Consider the following 25,429-nt stretch of genomic DNA (forward strand, 5'->3'; position numbering starts at 1 on the left):
TTCAGATTCTTAAAACTTGGGTTGAGTGCTGTAGCTATCTTTAGAAATCTCACATTGGTACCTGCTTTGCGTTTTGTCAAATCTGCAGTGAAAGTGTTCTTAAAACGAACAACATACACTGGGTCATCATCCGAAACTGCTATAACATGAAATATATGGCAGAATGTGGGTAAAACAGAGCAGGAGACATACTATTCTCCCCCAAGGAGTTCAGTCACAAATATAATTAACACATTATTTATTTAATGAGCGTCATCAGCATGGAATTGTGGCAGAAGCATGAAGAGGAATACGAATGTTTAGAATATCTGGCACGTAAATACCTTGCAATGACAGTTTCAAAAGTGCCATGCGAATGCCTGTTCTCACTTTCAGGTGACATTGTAAATAAGAAGTGAGCAGCATTATCTCCCATAAACATAAACAAATGTGTTTGTGTTAGTGATTGGCTGAACAAGAAGTAGAACTGAGTGGATTTGTAGGTTCTAAAGTTTTACATTGTTTTGTTTTTGAGTGCAGTTATGTAACAAAAAAATCTACATTTGTAAGTTGCACTTTCATGATAAAGAGATTGCACTACAGTACTTGTATGAGATGAACTGAAAAATACTATTTCTTTTGTTTTACCATTTTTATGGGGCAAATATTTGTAATAACATTATAATATAAAGTGAGCACTGTACACTGTGTATTCTGTGTTGTAATTGAAATCAAAATAATTGAAAATGTACAAAAACATCCAAAATATTTAATAAATTTCAGTTGGCATTCTATTGTTTAACTGTGCGATTAAAACAGATTAATCATGATTAACTTTTTTAATCATGATTAATTTTTTTGAGTTAATCATGTGAATTAACTGTGATTAATTGACAGCCCTAGTGGAAACATTTTCATTTTGGCCAGTTTCAAATGTTTTGTTTTTACTTTTTGTTTTGAAACAGCATTCCATTTTGAAATTTTTCCAATTAAATACACACACCCAGGAAAGACACCCCAAAATGACCAAACTGAAACAAAAAAGTCAAAAAGAAAATTGCTTTGAATCTATCATAAAGTTTCTGTCCATTCAAAATGAATTTTTTTGGGGTGGGGGGAGAGTTTCACTCACAAAAACAAAAATTAAAAATCAATTTCTGTTTGAAACAAACAGTTTTTTTTCAGAGTAGCAGCCGTGTTAGTCTGTATCCGCAAAAAGAAGAACAGGAGGACTTGTGGCACCTTAGAGACTAACAAATTTATTAGAGCATAAGCTTTCGTGGACTACAGCCCACTTCTTTCCAGTTTTTTTTCAGTTTAGCTTCTGTTCCCTCAGCTCTACTTGCTACCTTACAATGTATTGCCAGCCGGTGAAGTTGTTCAGAGAACTGATTGTCTCTCTGATTCCCCAGCCCATTGCACGAGATGAGAAGACAATCTGTGCATTTTAATTAAAACGCATTAGAAAAGTTCAGCCATCTCCACACAGAATACTTCATCTATCATTTTATTCATTTATTATACAAAAAATGGAAATGAAGACTTACAGCAAAGCAAGATCCCATAGTTTTGCGTAAATAGAATTTCAATGCCTCAAAAACAAAACATGTGCGACTGATTCTCCTGGTTGTGGCAGGGCTTAGAATATGTGGAAGGCAAATAAACAAATTGGTTCAAGTGAAAACCCTAATTTTGAGAGGACAGAAAATTCTAGTGCAAGCCCAAGAGTCACCTCATCTAGGAAATAAATTGTACATAAGGATTCCAGATGTAGAAGGCCCCTAAAACTCTTTTGGCCAATGTAATTGTCAAGTTGCCTGGAGTGGCTCAGGAGCGTGAGTACCAGGCCCAGGGCAGTCTGCTAAGAAGCAAGGCACAAACCCAAATTGGTTGTGAGTTCTCTACTTAGATTTCACCAGCCAAGTAACAGTGTGAACTCCTAAAGCATTGTAACAGCCTTAACATGAAGTCACAGACCGTCCCCTTGGGTACTCCGGTCTATCTTGCCACTTAGGCAAGCTTGCCTTTGTGACAGATGGTCCCTTACACCAAATATCACAACACCACTCAGGTTACTCCCAGCCCCAAAGGACTGGTCACTTACCCAGGTCAATTGCACCCTAGATCTTACACCAAAGAGAATGCTTGTAGCTGATCTTATAATAAATTAACTAAAGATTTATTAACCAAGAAAAGGAAATAAGAGTTAATTACAAGGTTAAAGCAGGTAAACTTACACATATAAATGAGTTGCCATGTTAGGTTTCAAAAGGTGATAGAAGCTGCTGTAATATGCAAGCTCCATATGTCCTTTAGGACTAACCCAGGCTCAGCTGCTGGGGATCCCTTGCTTATGCTTAGAAATCTTGCCCTCCCAAAGTCCAAGCAACATAGAGCTATAGTTTCTCCTTGTTGAGGATTTTTATTCCCTTCCCCTAGAGTGCAAGCTGATGGAATGAGTCCATATGCACGTCTCCTCTTCATGGGTGTTGGGTTGTGCGTGGGGGCAATCAACAAAATCTTTGCTCTTTGATGTTTCACAATGGCTCATTTGGTTTCAGTGGGCCTTATTGTGGGAAGGGCCTAACACCTTCAGGGTTTTATGTGAGTTAATGCTTCTTTCCTGTTTGGCGAACTACATCATTACAGAGGTTTACAAGGCAAACACTAAGGCCATGTCTACAAACTTCCACCGGCAGAACGATGTCACTCACAGGTGTGAAAAATCTACACCTCTGAGTGACGCAGTTATAGTGACCTAACCCTCAGTGTAGACAGTGCTACGTCGATGGGAGGGCTTCCCCCATCAACACAGCTACTGCCTCTCATGGAGCTCTCCTGTCAGCCTCGTAGCATCTTCACTGACGTGCTACAGCAGTGCACCTGCACCAGTTTAAGAGTAGACCTACCCTTAATATAATCTTATAACATGGGGTACAGATGTTATGAGTGAGATCAATATATGCAGCATCCTACAAGTGTTTCATAAAATCTAATCACTAAACACATTCTTAAAAACTTAACATCTATTTTAACAGTGCGAACACATAGATGAGCCAGAATAATTTCCAGCTATATATTGTCCAGTGTTCACTTGAGTCCTCAGGGCCTTGGCATGAGCTGGCACCGGGTCTGCCAGTGTCACAGTACTTTCTAAAGGAAAATACATTGACAAAGTATGGGGAAGACGACTATATATTTAAAAAATCAGTATCAGAGATTACCTGAAGCATCAAATCATTCTACTAGTCTTCTGACCACATCTCTGCAGAGACACAGCTTTAAGGAATTGGGAAAGGTGAGAGTGCTCTAAAGAAGGGCTAGATGTTGAAAGAATATTCTATAAGGTCTCTAATACAGAGTTGGACCTCCAGGAAGCTTGAATTCAAGACCCACTCAAAACCTCAGTTAAAAGAAACTCCAAGACATCCCTAGTTGTCAGACAAAATGTGTTTCCTGAACACCTTTCAGGTTTCCTTTCAAGAACACCTTTAGGACCATGTTCTCAGAATCCTCTGAAAAGCCCAGATTTGTGGACAGTTTCTAGATTTGAGCAGTAAATCCACAAGTTCTGTTGATTATTCATCCTCTACAAGGCAAAACTGCTCAGGTACCTTGCAAAGAGTCTCAGGTGCTGTAGGTTGGCAGTTTGAGAGGATCCTGGCATAGACAATTCTCAAGAACTAGGAGATTCAATGACGCTGAACTGACATCATTAGGCATTTGAGAGACTATGGGTGCCTGGGCCACTACATTTCTCCTAATTACTTGAGAATGTAGCATCTCAAATGCCCTATGTTGTGAGTTCCTTGCAGCAGAGACTGTCCTTAATGAGGGCTTGGAAAGCACCCCAGAGGCAGTGGGTACTACTGTAAACTTCCAATATAAACAATGAATAATCCACAAAACTTCCCGCTCCAGAAGCAAGTGAATTTCACTTGCTTAATTTAGGAGTTTTAACTTGTACTTTCTTCTTGTAGCATGGAGCTGCCAGTATACCATGGAGGTCCAATAATTGCTTTTCACATGACTGGCAGCCAAATCTAGAGGGAATCTTACAGAATAGAGAGAGAATCACCTTCTAAACTGCTTACAACCCTAGTAAGTTGTAGTGATAAGCTTCCTCAGACAACCATTTGACTAGAATTGAATGGGGTCTATCTGAGCTCCCTCAGGGGTGCACTGACTCTGGAAAATCCACTAATAAATCAAGATAATATGTCGAGTATAGAGGTGCATCACCACTATGGAATAGTTTCCACAACCAGTCACTATCATACAGAGTATTAGAGTCCCTGGAGGACAAATACTTGGTGCTTCCAGAAGAAATACATATTGAGAAATCTTTTTTGGGGCAACTGGACTAGAACCAGGAGTGTCTGACAGAATGCCCAACGGCAGGCCAGATCCTGAGAGAGTACTAAGGATTTCCTCTCTGTAAACAGATGATGAAGACAAGGGAGTCAAGCAATTGGAAGGTTTAATTAGTATATGCAGATAATATCTCATATGAGTGGGCTATCAACAAGTCATTTATTACTTTCCTGTCACAGACTGACCATCAGAGATACCACCAGACTCGTAAGAAAGCAAGGAACAGGAAAAACTACAAAGGGCATTGTCTGGAATTGGTATCTGGTCCACAGTTCTCCCTGTGCAGGTAGCATTGGTGGCAGAAGCAAATTGGCATATTGTGACCAGCTTCCCTGTAGAATGATGAAATCGCTTTATCAGTAAGGCCTGGACCCTATGCAGAAATGGGCTTGCATACGGTCAATCCTTTACTGACTGCTTGCTGGTCCCAAGGAAGAAGGGGTGACAGGATGGAGGAAGATGAAGAATTTGGAAATTTCCAGATAGTTCTGAGCACCCAACTGTCTGCTAAGGATTTTTTATTTTCATTTGGAAGGCTTAAAAACTTTGGCAGGAAACTCTGTTCTAAGGGGACAATGGTAAAAACTCAAGTAGTTCTCCCCGTTCTCTGTCTTTCTTTTTTGGTCATGGCACCAAAGACTTGGATGAACCACCTCAGAAACGGTGGCGCAACCTTCGATCTCCTGGGCTACCCAGCCTCACAGTCATAAAGATTCTGCTACTTCTTCAACTAAAACTTTTGCTGCTGCCCCAGTCTCTGACCTGCCCCTTGAAGAGACAGGGAAGTGCCTTTTTGTTGGAAAAACCATATGTTTATAGATGTCAGGGATGATAGGGAGGAGGGAAGAGCAATATTAGGCATAACCATTCAGGCTTGAAGCCCCTTACTCAGGCAATAATACTTTGTGGGCTTTAAAGTCTTGTTGAAGAAGTTTCACAGCTATGTCACAAAACTGTGCCCTCTCTTTCCTTCATGCTGACAGTTTGGTGCAGGATCACTGTCATTTTGATTGTCCACTGGTGCTGGCAGGTCCATGGTGTAAGTAGCTAGATACTTCATGCAATGTTGCTAGGGTGAAAGTTGCCACCAGGCTCTATGACAATGACTGGTTAGGCCAGTCCGGTGCTCATGAAGGGAAACTGGAAGGAGAATATCTTAATCACACGTCTTCCTGCAGGTTCTAGCTATTTTAGTCTGCTCTCGTGACTCACTGAAGAAATCCAGTGGTAAGAGAGTGGGAAAATGGCAGGCTTGCCATGCTGCACAAACACACATTGGAGGGAGCTCAGAGAAGAGGATCAGTGCCCTGAGTTCATAGGAACTGGTACCAAAGATGGGGAAGCTTAGCCATCTGAGCAGTTTTGTTTGCTTGTTTTCAAACTGTTGCTTTGGTGTCAGAGTCTGTAGGAGCCAGAGCTGCCCTCAGAGACTGGAGAGCTGACAGGCCCATTGAGGGGGCAGGGGCACAAGATACTGAACACAATAAGGACCGGTTATGGCCCTTCCTGGACAAACAGGGGCAAAAAACATCTGGTTTCTGTGGCAATCTGAAGTAGGAGGTGGGGATGGAGGTCCCACTGTGAGTCTTTCCTGCCCCTCTGACTTGCCAGCTTCTTGGAGACACTCCTGGATGCCATTTTTCACACCAGTCAAAGCAGAAAAAAAACAGCCAAAGACCTCTGGCTTGTGTTTCCAAAATGCTAGGTATTGCTGCTGAATTTCCACTCCAAAGCAGCTTAAAGCTTGCCTGCCACAGCTGGACAAAATGGTCCAGGGTCCCTAGCTGCCATGCGTCATCTTGGCCCGGAGCACCAAGTAGTCAGGAACAGTTGGGCCAGGAGATTCTGCATGGCCAGCTTCTGCTGCTGAATTTCCACCCCACGCAGTGTAAGGCTTGTCTGCCACATAGCTGTAGAGTGGGAGCAGTGCATTATTGTACAGTGGGATCATGTGCAGAAGTCACTAAGATGTTAGCTAGACCTGTTACACTGCTGGGTTTTCTCCTCAAATCCAGGTTTTCCTGTAGACTGCTGTTGCAGGGATCCTGTTCCTACCACAGAGGCACCAAAGAGAGGGAGAAAAGTAAACATCACAATGGAAAAGGCTTCTGTCTAGAGAGAGGGTAAAGGCTTAGAGAAACCTCTTGCTTCTTCAAGAGGAGGTTGGACACGGCAGAGTTAGAGAGGCAGTCAGTCCTCTGATCAGATGTACCTGCTGGCACTTCACTGTGAAATTCAAGAGACAGCTTTCAAGAAAAAATGAGGCGCCTCTGTGCTTGGAAGATGATTAAGAACAATTCAGTTGCCACAAGGAAAGAGAATAATGAGAGGGTGTCATTTAAATGCCAGCATCCATGGGTGGGAGGTTTGAAGTGTCTGATGGAGTTAGGCATCCAAATCCCATTGATTTTCAAGGGGATCTGAATGCCTAACTATCCTTTGTGCCCTTGAAAATGTCTTGCTGCACCTCACATTTTAGAATCTCTGCTACTGAGAAAAGCATCCTGAGATGCAGAATGCCACGGCAGTCTAGATAGGTAGGCAATGGGATCATTGGATATACTGAAGGTAGATTATACAGTAGATATGTAGATGCAGGAAATCCATGGGTTTGGAAAATGGACTACTTTCCTGAATGTCTCCAGAAGCTCACATTTCACTTCATGTGATATATTTGTCTTTTCTGGCTATAATAATATCACTGAGAGTAGAGCCTGATGCAATTCTGTCTTGGGTCTGTAGCCAGCAAAACTGAAACAATAGCAATAAGGGAAGTTGATGTCCCTATTCATCCTTGGCTTTGCAGCATAATAATGACTTCTTATATGCCTACGATATTAACAGTTTTACTGTATGGTTATGTACTGAAAGATTCATTAATGTGCTTGTCCGGTCACATGGACCTAATTGTTATGTTCTGATGTTCTAGTCATTTAAATGGACAGCCCACAGGATATAAACACTGCAAGTTAATATTCCTATAATTCATATAATCAAGACATTTATATATATATACACAATCAAGACATTTACATATACATATATAATCCTATATATTCCTATAATCAAGACATTTATTTCTGTTCTTAAAATTCAGGTACCATCTGGTGTTTGCAATAGCATCAGATAAAAAGCATGGACTCCTGTAGAATGGTTTATGGGACTGCTACAGGGTATGGCAGGATTTTGTAGCTTAAAAAAGATCTGTGCCAGAATAGGTCATTCCATTTAGCAGTAATAATAAAGCTACTCATGGCCGGCTCCAGACACCAGCTTAACAAGCAGGTGCTTGGGGCGGCCAAGGGAGAGGGGCGGCACCTGTGGCAATTCGGGGGCGGCAGGTCCCTCACTCCCTCTAGGAGCGAAGGACCTGCCGCAGAACTGCCGCCGCTGATCGCAGCTTTTTTTTTTTCCCAATTGCCGCCGCTGATCACGATCGCGGCTTTTTGTTGTTGTTTTTTTTCGCTTGGGGCGGCAGAAATGCTGGTGCCGGCCCTGAAGCTACTTACCATTTATGTGGCAATTCACATGAGCAAAACACTGTGCAGACATTCATGAATCCGCTAATATAGATTTTGAAAGAAATCTATTTTTAATCTTTAAAAATATCTGTCTTTAAAGGATCTGTTGGGCCAAATAAAATAGACAACAGAAAACAAAAGGAAAACATGCTTTCTAAATTCCACAGAGATTGGAGAACTTCATTTCTATTTTCTCCCTGTGCAGATTAGCTCAGATTTCTGTCTAGGTAATAGATACCTCATCTATTACGGCCGTCTGGGATTTGTGTGTGTATGTGAGGCAGGGTGGGAGGGAATATTCCAAAATTCCCTGATCATAAGCAACAAAGATGACCTCCATCAATGAAATCAGGCCAGCAATGGCCACTGCAAATAGGGCATTTGCTTGGCAGGTTAGCTCCCGAGGCTGTCTGGAGGGCTGCTCTGCTCCAAATACCCCAGCATATAGAAACTGAGACTAAAATTCACTCTTGGACATTGACTTTAACATTAATTCCCAAATCACCCATTTAAAAGGTGCCTGGGCTTTGTGCCTACTCTCTGCACAGGGAGAAAGATTAGCTGGATGGGATGCTTGAGAGACTGCTTCGATATCAGGCTCTGCCTGAGAATGCAGCACAACAGCACCACATGGTGCTTCTCGTTGCACAGTGCAGCCAAACTCCCAGACAGCAACCACAAGCTTGCAGCTGCCTGTCTGCTCATTCTGCTTCTTCCCCAGTGCAGCAGAGATTCCTACAACCCAGCAGGTACCCAAGAGATGTGTGAAAATGCTGCCATCTCTCTCCAGCCACGAGAGGGGGAGCCAGTGAGAGATGGATTGCTTAACCTGACACATTAGAGCGGCCCTACAAGACAGCCCCAAGCAGTTGACCTGGCCCGCACCTCTAACAAATCAGACAACCTGGTTGGGTGTTTCCTGACTCCCAGGACTTAGGGGAGGAAATCTGGGGCTAGAACGTGTGAGGAAGAGATGAAATTGGGGTTAGAACTGGCCATGGAGGAAGGGGGGACAATTGGGGAGCAGGTGCCATAAGGGAAGAATGGGTGCATATTTAAGTCACTGCCCTGAAGCTCAGGTGATGTGGGTTCAATGTCTGGCTCTGGTACACACTTCCTGTGACCTTGGGCAAGTCACTTGAAGAAGGAAGCTTGAGAACCACGGCTCAGTATGCTTCCTGAGGGTCCCTGAAGGTATTCCGGATGACTACGTTCTCTGTGAGCCACAATCCAGCCCATCATCCACCTTTCAATTACAACACACAGTGCATGCATGTTTATAGGGAGGAAGTGGAAATAAGGAACTAAACAGTCCTCTGAAAATGAATACATTGTCTAGAAGTTATTTAGTGCCAAAAGAAATGAGAAACAGGAGCGATAATCAGCAGTAGCATCATGGGCTTTAGCGCAATGAGAACGCAGAATGAGCAGACTGACTTTACAGCCTGGATTCTCTCCAAGCACCAAGGATTTACTCTGGGCTGTGAATTTATTTGGCTACCTTCAGCTTTTGCTGAAGGTACCTTCTGGACGTTAAAGAATAACTTCATGGAGTCACTCAAGTCAAGGATCAAAAAAGCCAAAGTGGACTAGAGCTCAAAAGCCTTCCAAGCTAACGTGTCAGCTGATATCAGAATGCAGGGCGACTTCCCCAAACAGTGTACACTTGAACATTGGCATTTAAACAACAGCAAAAATAATCCTTAACTGGTCACTACAGGGACTTTGTATTAGAGAATAATAAAACAAATTTAAAAGTATCATTTTTCCCAGCTATATTAAGCTAAAAACTCCCTGACACATGGAACCATTAATTAACCTAATAGAAGTAACTTGATTTAATATGTTCTTCAAGTGTTGACATCCTGTGGCACAAACTCTGGATATCTGTTCCCTAACAAACTCATCATTATCTGTAGATAATGGCCAACTTCTAAAGCACTCTCACTTTGTTATACTTCCAAAGAAACGGAAAGGCTAAGAAATTGTGATTGATGGCCTCTCTCCTGATGCTTGCAACATTCTACATCATATAATACATTAATCCAACCTCTACTGCATATGCATAACTGCTCTTGGGTAGCTATTGATTTGGATTTTATTGGCTGCCTGGTACAGTTATAGTGTACTCAGTATTTTCACTATAGTTTATAATTAGTTACAATACAGATAAGATAGGCCACATTGTAACAGAAGTGATCAAATAATGGTTTTACAGTAAAGCATTACGATTAATGCTGACATTCCAGTTGATCGGTTGAAAGTTTGCCAGAGGAATCGGATTAGGATAACCATTTCTAGTCAGATATGGGGCAAATACTAATTTTTCCTTGGTTTACTGAGCATCATGAACTTTCCTGGTAGTTAGTAGGAGTTCTTATTAATACACCTGCTTTGAGTACATTAGACAGCAACCACAGCAACAGATTTACTAGCTGGTGACCTGCTGAAGAACTGAGGGGTATGTCTACACTGTAATTGGAGGTGTGATTGCAGCTTGCTTTACCTGCGCTAGCTTTAATCTAGCTAGCAGTGCTAAAAATAGCAGCGAAGACCCAGTGGCACAGACTGTGGCATGGGTCAGCAACACAAGTATATACCCAGTGCTCCAGACAGCCCACACTGAAGCCTGTGCCACCATGTCTTTACTGTTGTTGTTTGCCATGCTAGCTGAAGTAAAGCTCGCATGCATATGCCTACCTGAGCTACAGTCACACCTTTGACTGCAGTGTAGACATACCCAGGGAGCAAACCAAGCTCATCATCCACTTTCTCCCAGTTCAAATGTAACTTTACTTCTTGGAATGCCTTCAGTCTGTATTAGCAATATTAATGGATGCATTAGAAATGCCTAGATAGCCAGATTAAACAGACTAGATACATCAAAACAAATGCACACACAAAGAGTGGTGCCAACCAACATCCTTTAGGGATGGAAGTGATGATAACCTTGGACCTGATCCAAAGTACACTGAAGTCAATGGGAAAGCTCCCATTGACTTCAGTGGGCTTTGGAGTGGGAACCATCTGAAGAACACATGGCTATTGTTTCTGTGCTTTGGTTTGGCCATGAGAACACTGAAATAATACACAGAGCAGACAAATGTATCTTTGCACAATCCAGAGCTACATGCAAATCAGAGGCTCTTATATGTACAAAGGCTGCAGCTCACCCTCATAACCACCACACCTCCTTGCAGGAGAGTCAAGAGCAAGAAAAGGCCTCGGCCCCTAGCCACAGCCATGCAACTGCATCTCATCTCTGGGTCGGGTTCATTGTGTGGTTCTATTTCTGCGAGTGGTGTGTAACAGCGGTGAAGACCTAGTGGCACAGACTCCGGCATGGGTCAGCAATGCAAATATGTACTCAGGTGGGACTCCTGCTTCGGGGAAGGAAGAGAAGGATTAGGGAGGAGAGGAATGTTCGGCCTGACGGTGTACAGGTTAAAAGACAGTGAGACTGTCTGTATAAAAGAACTCACTGTCAGAGACTGTGAATCGAAGTAGGTTTTTAAAAACCCCAAACCCTTTCACGTTTCCCAAGATTTATTTATTGCTGTTATCTTGACCAGCCAGAGAGGAGATCTAGATCATCTATATTTGCTAAAGTAATGGCCGTGACAAGCAAGAACACATTTTCTATACGCTCCGTATCTGATTCGAATGACGCCTTGAAGATATTTTTAAGGTCAACAGGTTCCTTTAGCAGTACTTCAAAATGGCAAAACCAATTCGCGGCACATGGGGAATTCTGATCAGCGGGGCACCGATTGAACAGGCACTTAGAGCTGCATACCCTGGCCACAGTCCAACATAGCACCAAGGCACATATTGAACTTTAAGGACGTGAGTAGTCCCACTGACTTACAAGGGACTATACATGTGCTTAAATAAACCACATACTTAAGTGCTCTGTTGGATCAGGCCTTCATTCACTTGATGCACTCAGTCCAACTAATGCTCTGGTGTGAAAATTAAAGCTACCACCAATTTCCTTTTTAGTTTTTCTCAATTATATATACCACTGCTATTATTCCTAAGAAGGTGGCTGGCTTTTCCTGGCTGCCAGTATCAAATACCCTCATATCTGATTGGTTCAGCCAAGAGTGATTGGGGAGAAACGACAATCCCTATGGATGGATGGGAGGTGTAGAATAGATGGCCTTCCAATGGCTATCCCTGATTACAATATTTGCTGAGCTCAGGGTGCAATTAAAGAGTTGAACAATCTTTTAGTTAAATCTAGAAGTTAAGAACAGTCTCTTAAATGGTTTGTACTCATTTGATCAACATTATTGTAAAGCAGTTTTTGTCCATCTCCAGTGCTTATGCCTGGAGTATGTCATGATTAAAAATAGCCAACTTGTTTCCTTGGCTGTACCTTTGAAATGAAACACAGGACATCTTACCTCTGTTAACATTATTAGGCCAACAAAGTATGATACAATCGAAAGAGCAAGAATCAACAGTTCCCTTCTGTATCCTCTTCGGAAAATCTTTGGGTACATATCCACCACAGCTGTCACAAGGCTTTCAACACACACAAACTGAAACAAATAACAAAGAGTTCAAATAAGATACATATCTCTTCTACTCTGGGGAATTGGATTTGCTAAAAAACCCTTCAAGTTCCCTCCTATATTCTTATCAAAGAGATAGACTGAAAAATCCCCGAGGATTCTGTTTAAAGTGAAGAACAAAATTTCAGAGTCAAAAAGTCCAAACCTATGGATTTCGAGGCCAAAGCCAAATTCCAAAAGTAAAAACTATCATAATCTCAGAGTGAAATTCATTGTGGAGCACAGGCCCAGCACAATATTTAAATCTTTAAAATATGTGCTTAAATGGGACTTAAATGGTGCCCCGAAGTTGAGATGGGTGTACATGAGGAATTGCACACTCAGTGCACTGTGGAACTGTCACTTAAAAGAATAATAAGCAGCACTTAAGCAGCACTGTAATCTTCAAAGTGTTGAGCTATTTATCTTCAATAGCCTGCGGAGGTAGGTAAGGGTGTTTCTCGCCATTTTTACAGATGAAATAAAATGAAGCAGAGTGGTTAGGTTTCCCAGCACAGGCCAGACAATGTGTCACTGAAAGAGCTTAGAGCAGAACTCAGGAGTTGGTAATTTCCAGTCCCTTTTGCATTCTGCTACATCAAGTTGCATCTTGGAAATGTGTAGACCTTATAAAACATTAATTTGAATGATCTGAAGTGCTGAAGTACAATACAAACACCACACAGCTTTACTGTACAGCCTACAATCATACTTATTTCCTGAAACACATACAGATTTCTTAGATAATATGAGACACTCATTACCGTACAATATGTCTGGTGAAGCAATTCTTGTGCAATTTTTCTATAATTAAATAGACTGGGCAATAGCTATAGTGCTGTCACTTTGCTGCATTACCTAATTACATCTTTCTTGCCATCATATCTTGAAATATGAAGGTATAGCATAAGCACTTTCATTTTCAGTATCCTCTTCCCAGTGATCAAAATTGCTTGCATGTTGGTTTGAAAAGAAACACATACCATTGTGCTGTCGTTGTTTTACAATGAGTGGACTTGAACAGTATTGTCAATTCTAAGTGAATGTTGATGAAATAGCATACCATACTGACATTAATATTAAAAGCAGAACTCAGATGAATCACTGCTTACAATTAATAATAAAGGAATCTGCAATATACAGATTTGCTTTTTTTTTATCATCAAATAAGAAACTTGAAATAGAGGCTTTAAACTGGGCCAGATCCTCATCAGGTACAAAGAGGCATAGCTCCCTTGACTTTAAAGAAGCTATGCTGCTGTACATATGCTGAGAATCTGACCCAACATTTCTTTTAAGTGATGTTTGATTCATACCTGACTATCTAATCCAAGGAATATTAGCATCATGAAAAACAAAGCTGCCCATAGCGGAGAAAGAGGCATCATGGTGACAGCTTTTGGGTAGGCAATGAATGCAAGTCCTGGCCCTGAAAAGGAAGCAAAAAAAAAAAAATGCAATTCCTTATACTTTAACATTCTCGTGTGATAAATCAGATGTGAAGAGCTAAATAAAAGAGAAAGCATAAATATAAATAAATAAATAAATAAATAAATAAATTTAAGCTCAATGAAAAATGCACTGCTATAAATGCTTTAGCAATTGTTGGATGTGGGGGGAAGTACTCTGCACCAGCCTGATACCCCCCAGGCACAGATTACTTCCCTTGAAGCGTCAGCTCAGCTGGGCCAGATGGCTTATTGCAGGGGCAGAATGAAGGCTCCCCCGACTCCCTGCCCACATGTGCAGCGCTGGGGTGAGGGGGTTGTGGTTCTATGGAGACAGCTCTGTTCCTTGCACCCTCTGGCTCCCCTGTGCAGGCGAATAGCCAGGGCCACCATTCGGCCTTAGCGAGTCTGTGATAACCCCACTCAGCATTAAAAGAACAATTTGTCTGAAACTGTACCAAGTGGCACAGCGGCAAGTGTTAAGAACTGCATGTTGGAAGCCATTTGCAGCACACAGCAAGCATAACTTCTATTGGTCCCACAAAACCTACGAACACTGCTGTGTAGTCTTGAGTGCCATCTGCTGGCACATTATGTATTAAGTAACTATGTACCTATATACAGACATCTTTTTTGTTGAACAGGCTTGAACAGCAATGATCCCTTCTCCAGCCTAGCTAAATGTCCACCTGCTCTCTCCCTCATGCTGTTTCTTCACCAAAATCTCGACATTTGTCTACTGCTCAGTCTCTTGTCCTCACCCTCCCGCTATTGCAGTCTCTTGCCCCATTAAACCACAGATACTAATTTAGTGCAGCACTTATGCATTCCTGCAATGATAGCAGAAATAGTGCTGCTATAATCTGACAATGAGCATACTACGGCTATTTCACTTAATATGGTATTTTACAAGTCCCTGTAATTTCCAGTGGCATTTCTATTCTGTTAGCCTTGCACTATCTATCTAGTTTAGTCATTCTAAACTAGTCATCCTAGGGAAAAAATAACATATATTTACCATAGCAATATCAGTGAATGTTACTAGCTATACAGATTTGTTGTTATACTTGACCCAGTTCCTTCAATTCATTTTCAGTCCATTTCTCCTTCTGAACAATCTATCATTAGACCATTTCTCCTCCTGGGGAGATCCAACATTCACATTGTTCTGACTGGGTGCTAAGTGATCCTTAGGGAGTCCATACCTTTCCAGACCTAGAACAAGAACTACTACACTGCCAGTCTTAGTTGGGATTCCTCTTACAAGTTAAGCCCAAGCAACAATACTTGAGAAGTAGAGAGAGAGAGCCATCCAGTAATCTTGACAATCTCATGGGCTCAGCATGGTAAACAAAGACGCTCTTCTCTGGATGGTATAGGCATCAACCAAATCCCCTAACTGCATATTTCCTGATGGATGATCATTGATAGCATTAAGAGATACAATCAACTATTAGAAATGTAGAGCCAGATCCTCAGCAGGTATAAATCATAGAATCACAGAAATGTAGGGGCTGGAAGGGACCTTGAGGGATCATCTAGTCCATCCCCTCATGCTGAGGCAGAACCAAGTATACTAGATCACCCCTGATAGATGTTTCTCTAACCTGTTCTTAACAACCTCCGAAAACAGGGATTACCCAGCCTCCTTTGGAAGCCTGTTCCAGTGCTTAACTATCCTTATAGTTAGAAGTTTGTTCTTAATATCTAATCTCAATCTCCTTCGCTGTGATTAAGCCCATTACTTCTTGTCCTACCTTCAGTGGGCTTGGAGAACAATTGATCCCCATCCTCTTGATAACAGCCCTTAACATATTTGAAGACAGTTATTACGTCCCAACTCAGTCATCTTTACTCAATACTAAACATGCCCAGTTTTTTTTAACCTTTCCTCATAGGTCAAGTTTCTTAAACTTTTGATCATTTTTTTTCTCTCCTCTGGACTCTCTAATTTGTCCACATCTTTCCTGAAGTGTGGTGCCCAGACCAAACACAGTGCTCCACTTGAGGCCTCACCAGTGCTGAATAGAGTAGAATTACCTCCTGTGGCTTACATACATCACTCCTGTTAATGCGCTCCAGAATGATATTAGCCTTTTTAGCAATTGCATCACACTGTTGATTCATATCCGATTTGTAACCCACAGATCCTTTGCAGCAGTACCACTGCCTCACCAATTAATCCCAATTTTGTAGTGGCGCATTTTATTTTTTTCTTCCTAAGAGAAGTACTTTGCACTTGTCTTTATTGAATTTCAACTTGTTGATTTCAGACCAATTCTCCAGTTTCTCAAGGTGGTTTTGAATTCTAATCCTGTCCTTCAAAGTGCTTGCAACCCTTCCCAGCTTGGGTCATCCTCAAAAATTTTAAGCCTACTCTCTATTCCATTATCCTAGTCATTCATGAAAATATTGGATAATACCAGACCCAGAACAGACCCAGGGGGGACCCCACTAGATATGTTCCCCCACCCCCACCCCGATAACTACTCTTTGAATATGGTCTTTCAAGCAGTTGTGCACCCACCGTATAGTAATTTCATCTACACCACATTTCTCTAGTTTGCTTATGAGAACTTCATGGTATCAATCAATTGGCTCAGCAGGACTTCAATGGACTTACAAAGATTTGCACCAGTTGAGGATCTGGCTTGTTGCTCTTTTATCAAAAGAAGCAAACAGTTCAGTGTATTTTGGTCCAGATAATTTACAAGAAATCTGAATGATTTATTATATGGAAAGTTTGTGGAGAATTATCTCATCTATGTAGCTTAACTGGGGAGGGACAAAAGTAGACAGGATGAGAGGCCAGAGTGGGTTGTGGAGATAATGCACTGAAAATTCCCCATAACAAAGGAATACTTGGCTGCCCAATTATAGCAGCTTTGTGGCACAATATAGCCAGGATTTGGCCTCTTAACTTCTTGGATTTTGCTGCTTTCTATCATAATTTTAATGTTATTCACACATAGCTATGTGACCACAAAAGTATTACATTGATACCAGTGCACATTTTACAAGCAGTCATTCTAATTAGTAGCATAGCTATTAAATAACAGCATCTTTCTAAACTGTACACAATGCAGCCTGTATCAATGTCAACCTATCTAATTGCTGGAGAGCAAGAGAGTACCCAGACAAACTTTATGAACACCAACAATCATGCATATTTATACCCACATGAAATCTCCTTATGAAACTTACCTGATTCTGCAACTTCTGCTATGGGCACCCCTTGTTCATAAGCCATGAAACCAAGGACTGAAAAGATGGCAAAACCAGCAACAAAGCTTGTGCCACTGTTCAAGCAGCAGAGCATAATGCAGTCCCTGAAAAATAAGCCAAAAAACCTTTGTTTTATCTTCAGTGGCTGTTTGTTTTTGTTTTTTTTACCAGACTTCACAGTAAAACAAACATAACCCAAAACTCCAGCGACACATCATTAAGTTCTAATCCTGCATATACTTATGCATGTGAATAATCTTATGCCCAAGAATAGTCACACTGATAAATTTACTCATGTGTATAACTGTCAGCAGGATGATGGCTTCCAACTCTTGCTGTAATTGTAGTTGGTTAAATATGAAATCTGTTGTTGCTACCCCATTATTTTTGTTTCTTTGTTTTTCAGTAAAACCGTAAAAAGATGTGCAAGAAATGGACACCTCAAAAGGTTTGGATGACAATGTACTTCATTAGCGGTGATATTTATAGAATGTATTTTATTCAAGAGGATCCCAAAGCCCTTTATAAATTATATATGTACAGCAGTCACTTGCCACCAAAAAGAAGCCACACCGGGGTGAAAATGACAGAGGCATAAACGCCTAATGAGAAATGTAGCAAAGGACTCTGGAGCAAAGCCTTAGTCTTACAAAAATGTGCCAAGAGATCTTCAATGCTGTAGACATGACATTAGTCAATATTTCAGTATATAAAGCAAATAATTATTATTATATAAAGTAAATAATTAATCGTGGCCAGGCCCTCAGTGGCTCAGCAGTAGAACTATGCCAATTTACACCCGCTGAGAATCTGGCCTCCAGTCTCTTTCAGAATCAAATCTATTTCTTAGATGTCCTCATCACAAAAATCACCACTGAAACTCTTTTTGGTAGAGTCAGAAAAGTCTAGAGATGGAATGAGCTTGGAGAGTGATCTGCTCTCTCACACCCTGCATGTGATCCCTCCATATCAGAGTTGAGGTCTGTTAATGGGGTGGTGTGGGGAAATATTTCATTAACATGTGAAATGTCACAATAGTAAACCACGTTTAAAAGAGAGAGAATCCTTTGGGAAGACGTGTTATATTTGCTCAAAGCTCAGCTGAGAACCCTTGTTCACCCTATTTTCAGATAGCACTTTAGCCTTGATGAGTGCTAAGGCAGATATGACATCCACTTTCTTAAGAGCCATTTGCTGCGAGAAATGGCTATGTAGTTGAGATTCTACAAGCCTAAGATTTATGATTGAAAGTGAATTAGGATCCTCAAAGATCGATGCACACACAGCAAGCCAGAATCTCTGCCAGACCTCAGCCTTAGCCTGATTTTCTCAGCACTATCGGGCTCTGAGAAGCAGGCCTTCTACAAGCACAGATGACCCAGATAAATGTCTAAAAGGTTTCATCTCTGCATAATTAAGTAACATGCCACACATCTTTCTCACAGTTTCATGGGGTCTTCCTGAAACCATTGAGATAATTAGTATATGTTCTCCAAGCCCTGGAGTTTATTTCATCATATACAACAAATATGCAAATGTATCAAAACTTATTTGCCAATCTCTCTAAAATTGTTTTTTCCTTTTTCTCAAAGATTTTTATCCTACCGTCAGACCTCACTGCTCAGTCTTCAAGTTTATGGTTACCTTGATAATCTCTCCAAATTTCCTGATGTCTGTTTCATAGACTGTTCTGCATTTAATTACAGCAATAGACAACACTAAGTGCTTAGGTATTGCATATTAGCCATAAATCTCAAAGCATGGTACAAAAGTGAATAAATATTAGCACCCCCATTTTAGAGATGGGAAAACAGAAGCACAGAGGGGTGGCTTGTTTAACATCACACTGCAAGTCTAGGTCAGAGCTAGGAATAGAACCCAGCTGCCCTGGCCCCCCGTCTGAGTCTATCTCCATTGGGCAACACTGCCTTTCATGTCTGGCCTCTCTAACACCATCTCAACTTTTTTCAAATTGTTTCTGAAAATCACTTGAATTCTACCTTGTTATTCATTTATTTTTAATATGGTATACGTGCCTGAGTTTATAGAAAGCCATCCAGTCATACATTGTGAATGGTGGCATTATGCCCCCAGGTACTGGCTCAGAAAATCAGTAATTATCACTGGAACTGTTTGATACTTTTCAAAGAAAGCAAAGAAGGAATGCACCGAAAAGCAGTTTCTCTCTGCTTCTGTCCCCAGGGTGTGCATGTTTGGAAGTGTGCAGACTGAAGGGGCACTTCACAAGCAATTATTTTCAGTTTACTCAGACACTGAGTTGATCATTCTGGAGAGAGCCCAACCTAGGCTCTCTCACCTGGAGGGAAAAGGCAGCTCAGTGCAGAGCCTTTGGTGGGGGATGGAAGAAATAAAGATGAGCTTTGGGGGAATTCCCCCAAGAGGAATTCTTCCAAAAGGGAAAAAAACATTTATTTATTAACAAGAAGTACTTGGAATACATTTCTCAAAATATATTCCATCTTCAAGACTAAAGAATACTTTTGCACTTGGATTATTATTGTTTATTATATATCCTAAAAAGTCATAAGTATTTGTGGTGCTTTACATACAAACAAGAAACACAATGGGCTAGATCCTCAGCGATGCAAATCAATTTTCACCAGATTGCAAATGTAAAGTTCCATCAGCCGTGGATCTGGCCCAAGGTCCCTACAGGAGGGCTTTCCAGTTCTTTTTCATCTGGATCATAACTTGTACTATGTAGAATAAAGCCCACAGAACTACCATAAAACAAAATACACACCTGTCTTTAAACAATGCATATCTTCACTGAATCTAAAAAATGAGAAAGGAGCTAATTGGACACTCAACCTAGCTAGTAAGCCTGATTGTCTCTACATATGAATTGAAAACATCAAGCTTAGGGTTTGTGTTTAGATTTAATCTATCTATGCTTTCCTACCAAGCCTATCATCATAGTATCTGACCACCTTTTATTGAGTGTCACAGGGACATTTGACCACATTTGGGAAACAGTCATTCTGAAGAATTCCCTGAATTAGAGTTACAAATGTAAGTCTTATCACATTGTTACTTAACATAAATACATGCTGCCATATCCGGGTACAAAACTCTGAGGAATGAGCTGAGATATTAAGTAGCTTATGTGTCATGGACAGAGGTGATGGTTGGATCACAGAGACATGAAAAAAACCCAAAGCTACATATACCCCATTTCCTCAACTCCACAGGAGCACTATCCAAACACAGCAGATGTATTGGTTCTGATTCACTATTACATTGCTCAAGTTTTGTACCACTGTAACTGCACTGAAATCAATGGCGTTATACTGGAGCACAACTGGAGCAACACAGCGTACATATTACACTGACCTAAAGGACTCAAACCCAAAAAAACCTCCTGCATCCTCAAGCCTCATAACTTTCTGGGTGCGGGTGGCTCCCTGCCAAGATCTGCTCACCCTCATGCAATCAGACTTGGCCCACGAGATCCCTCCATCGAGCAGGAAGCCATAAGTAAGGAATCCCATGACAGCTAAGATGGGGTAACCGGGTGTATATATGTCCCCCCAGGCCACCAAGGACTACAGCCTAGAGTATGTCATGACTCCCAATGGAAGGACATTTTGGCCACTTTAAAACTCAGCACCTCATCTCTCGTGTCTTCTGGTGGCCTTTCATGTGGGCCAAAGTGCAGGCCTATGTGGCTTCTAGCAATGTGTGTGGCTGCTCCAAGGTGCCACACAATAAACCCCTTGGACTCCTGCAACCCCTTGAGACTCCACCTGGCCCCTGGACAGTCATTGCCTTAGATTTAGTAGTAGAACTACCCAAGTCCAGAGGGTTCACAACCATTCTGACAGTAGTGAACCACCTCACAAAGATGGCACACTTCATCCCCTGCATTGGCCTACCCTCTGCCTTGCTCTGGGTGGACCAATTGGTCTGCCTCCATGCCCTCCTAGAATGCATTGCCTCCAGCCCCGTGCACAATTATCCCGTTTCTGGCAAGAAACTCTTCGGATTATGGGTATCTGTTCTTGTCTCTTCTCCGTCTAACACCCTCAAACAAACGGTCAAACAGAGAGAACCAACCTATTCCTGGAGCACTATATCTTCCACCAGAATAACTGATCCTTGCTGCTATCTCATGCAGAGTTTGTGTACAATAACACAGAACATGTGTCTATGGGACAAAGCCCGTTCTTTTTAAAACTACGGGTTCCACCCTCGGTTCTACCCAGAGCTACCCACAACCCAGCAGCATTGGACTAGATAAAACAGAGACATCAGAACCAAGATGACCTAAAAGTTCACCTGGAAGATGCCCAGAAGAGCTACACACAATATGAGGATTGCCAACAACAGGAGGGTCTAGCTCTTGGTGAAAAACCTACACAAGAACAGGCCACCCCGTAAACTGACTACCAGTTTCTTAGCCTCTACCAAGTTTGCCAGCAAATTAACCCTGTCACCTTTGAACTAGACTTGCCCCTTCTCACTGAACACACCTAGTTTTCAACACTCCTAAAGCCACACATTCAGGAACCATTCTCTCACCACACTGATATATAAGAACAGCCATCCTGGGTTAGACCAAAGGTCCATCTAGCCCACTATCCTCGTCTTCCGACAGTGACCAATACTAGGTCTGTTCAGAGGGAATGAACAGAACAGGTAATCATCAAGTGATCCATCCCCTGTCGCCCATTCCCAGCTTCTGGCAAACAGAGGCTAGGGACACCATCCCAGTCCATCCTGGCTAATAGCCATTGATTGATTGATGGCTCTATCCTCCATGAACGTATCTAGTTCTTTTTTAACCCTGTTATAGTCTTGGCCTTCACAACATCCTCTGGTAAGGAGTTCCACAGGTTGACGGTGTGTTGTGTGAAAAAATACTTCCTTTTGTTCGTTTTAAACCTGCTGTCAATTAATTTCATTTGGTGACCCCTACTTCTTGTGTTATGAGGAGTAAATTACACTTCCTTATTTACTTTCTCCACACCAGTCATGATTTTATAGACCTCTGTCATATCCCTCCTTCATTGTCTCTTTTCCAAGCTGAAAAGTCCCAGTCTTATTAATCTCTCCTCATATGGCAGCCGTTCCATACCCCTAATCATTTTTGTTGTCCTTTTCTGAACCTTTTCCAATTCCAATATATCTTTTCTGAGATGAGGTGAACACATCTGCACGCAGTATTCAAGATGTGGGCCTACCATGGATTTATATAGGGGAAATATGATATTTTCTGTTTTATTATTTATCCCTTTCTTAATTATTCCCAACATTCTGTTTGCTTTTTTGACTGCCACTGCATGTTGACTGGATATTTTCAGAGAACTACCCACAATGACTCCAAGGGATTGCTCAGTGGTTTGAGCATTGGCCTGCTAAACCCACGCTTGTGAGCTCAATCTTTGAGGGGGCCATTTAGGCATTTGGGGCAAAAATCTGTCTGGGGATTGGTCCTGCTTTGAGCAGGGGGTTGGACTAGATGACCTCCTGAGGTCCCTTCCACCCCTGATATTCTATGAAAAGATCTCTTTCTTGAGTGGTAACAGCTAATTTAGACCCCATCATTTTATATGCATAGTTGGGATTATGTTTTCCAGTGTGCATTACTTTGCATTTATCAACATTGAATTTCATCTGCCATTTTGTTGCCCAGTCACCCGATTTTGTGAGATCCCTTTGTAACACTTAGCAGTCTGTTTTGGACTTAACTATCTTGAGTAATTTTGTATCGTGTGTAAATTTTGCCAGCTCAATGTTTACCCCTTTTTCCAGATCATTTATGAATATGTTGAACAGCACTAGTCTCAGTACAGATCCTTTGGGGACACCACTATTTACCTCTCTCCATTGTGAAAACTGACCATTTATTCTTATCCTTTGTTTCCTGCCTTTTAACCAGTTTCTGACTGTCCCTCTTATCCCATGGCTGCTTACTTTGCTTAAGAGCCTTTGGTGACAGACCTTGTCAAAGGCTTTCTGAGTCCAATTACACTATATCCCCTTGTTCACATGTTTGTTGACCCCCTCAAAGAATTATAATAGATTGGTGAAGGATGATTTCCCTTTACAGAAGCAGTGTTGGCTCTTCCCCCAACAAATCATGTTCGTCTATGTGTCTGATAATTCTGTTCTTTACTATAGTTTCAATGGGTATGGAACAGCCTTCAGATGAGAAGAGATTAAAAACACTGGGATTTTTCAGCTTGGAAAAGAGACGACTAAGGGGGATATGAAAGAGGTCTGTAAAATAATGAATGGTGTGGAAAAAGTAAATAAGGAAGTGTCATTTACTCCTTCAGATAATACACCGCTAACTTGATATAACGCGACCCGATATAACATGAATTCGGATATAGCACGGTAAAGCAGTGCTCCAGGGGGTCAGGGCTGCGCACTCTGGCGGATCAAAGCAAGTTCAATATAACGCGGTTTCACCTATAACGCGGTAAGATTTTTTGGCTCCCGAGGACAGCGTTATATCGAGGTAGAGGTGTATAAGAACCAGGGGTCACCCAATGAAATTTATAAGCAGCAAGTTTAAAACAAACAAAAGGAAGTACTTCTTCACACAATGCAGTCAACCTGTGGAACTCATTGCCAAGCAAAAACTATAACGGGATCCAAAAACAAATTAGATAAGTTCATGGAGGATAGGTCCATCAATGGCTATTAGGCAAGATGGTCAGGGATGCAACCCCAGGCTGTGGGTGTCCTTAGTCTCTGACTGACAGAAGCTGGGAGTGGACAACAGAGGATGGACCATATGATTGCCCTCTTTTGTTCATTCCCCCTGAAGCATCTGGCATTGGCCACTGTTGGAAGACAGGATACTGGGCTAGATGGACCATTGGTCTGAGCCAGTATGGCTGTTTTATGTTCGGAAGGGCTACAGTCCTGGAGAGTGCTCCTGGGAACCGATGGAGAATGTCCACACTTCCTAGAGAACCTGGATTACTACCTGGCTTACTAGTGCCCAGAGGGCATGTTAGGGGAAGGGATGATGTGAGGGTTCATAGGTCTCAAACGTGGGCCCACAGGTCACCAGGCAGTGCTCAGACCACAGCCACCACACAGCTACTCATCTGAATGACTGGAGGAGGAGGCCAGTGAAGCTCCAGCTTGCAAAGGGCTGCACCCACAAAGCTGGAAATCTGCACCCAATTGGCTGGAAAGCTCTATGGAAACCAGAAAGAGGTACAGGAAGTTGTCTGAGCAAACTAGAGGAATCTCTGGCTGGCTGCTACTATGAACCCTGCCTATTTGTCTGACTCCTGAGCCCTGCCTCACAGCGCGTTCTTGGTTCCTGTCCTCCTTATCCCAGGCCCTGGTGTGTTTCCAGTTCCTGCTTTACTCTAGGTCCTACGCCCTATCCCTGATGCTGACTCCAGCTCTGACCTTCGGCTTGGCACCTGACTCTGTTTTCAGCTCTGATCCTGGCTCTGGTTCCAGGCTCCCGACTCTAACCATTAGGCCTCACCACCCAAGCCCCGGTCCCTACACCCTGTCCTGGAGCTTCCAGCCCCCCAGCACTAGTTAGGTCAGTCCCTTTTTTTCCAATTCCCTTGTGGCAGCTGGGGAATAGCGTAAGGCACAGGACTGCCCAAGCTATACCCCCATGTCCTCTTTCTCCACCTGCTCCCGCCATGTCCCGGTACATCCTCTGTACCAGGAGCTCTTGAAGGGTAGGGGCCAGGGCTGGTTCTGCACTGGTCAGAGGGCTCTGTACTGGGGTCATCCCCATGAGGCTGTTTTTGGGCTGTTGTGCACCAGCATAGCTGTCACAAAGTAGTAGCAGGGCAACCATGAATCGAGTTAACCCTTTGTTCATCAGGGACCCAGTAAATGCTCCTGCCCCGTGGAACCTTAAATTTGAATTTTCAGCCTCATGCGAATGAGTTTTGAGAACTCAGCCTCTTTAATTCCTTCCTCCTTTTCCTCCAAAGAAATCAATAGGAATTTAAAATTTGAACACAGCTCTATGACTGTTTTGGTTTTGGCCTGGAATTAGTATTTATGCAGCCAACAAATTTTAAAACAAGCATACACATGAAACACTGGAAGCAAGTTTAACTAATTCTTCCTTCAATTTTTTATCTGTGTCTTTGCCTGGAAGGCATCAGTGCTCTGCTGAAATCCAAAGTGATTTTAAATGAAAAGAAACCTTCAACTTTGTATGAAAGCTTCCAGTTTTCCCAAATGAGAGTGTTTTAAATCATCTGAATAATTCAAGGCATTCACCTATCAGCTACTTCACACACTGCAGGATGGAGAATGCTGCTAAGCATTCTCTTGGCCCTTGTCTGAAGAGGTCCACTGAATC

The 25,429-nt window shown here is 42.1% G+C and overlaps 1 protein-coding gene across 1 annotated transcript in view; it reads right to left on the reverse strand.

The window, feature by feature from the left end:
- SLC6A11 (solute carrier family 6 member 11) overlaps positions 1–25,429 on the reverse strand; it is a 184,958-nt gene that overhangs the window by 7,000 nt on the left and 152,529 nt on the right. Inside the window, exons 9-11 of the mRNA XM_005279910.5 lie at positions 17,086–17,210; positions 13,750–13,862; positions 12,284–12,421 (exon numbers count right to left, since the gene is read on the reverse strand). Of these exons, the coding sequence (XP_005279967.1) occupies positions 12,284–12,421; positions 13,750–13,862; positions 17,086–17,210 (376 nt within the window). The remainder of the gene's footprint in view (positions 1–12,283; positions 12,422–13,749; positions 13,863–17,085; positions 17,211–25,429) is intronic.

This window comes from Chrysemys picta, chromosome 7 (genome assembly GCF_011386835.1).
Source record: "Chrysemys picta bellii isolate R12L10 chromosome 7, ASM1138683v2, whole genome shotgun sequence".
Classification (NCBI taxonomy): Eukaryota; Metazoa; Chordata; order Testudines; family Emydidae; genus Chrysemys; species Chrysemys picta.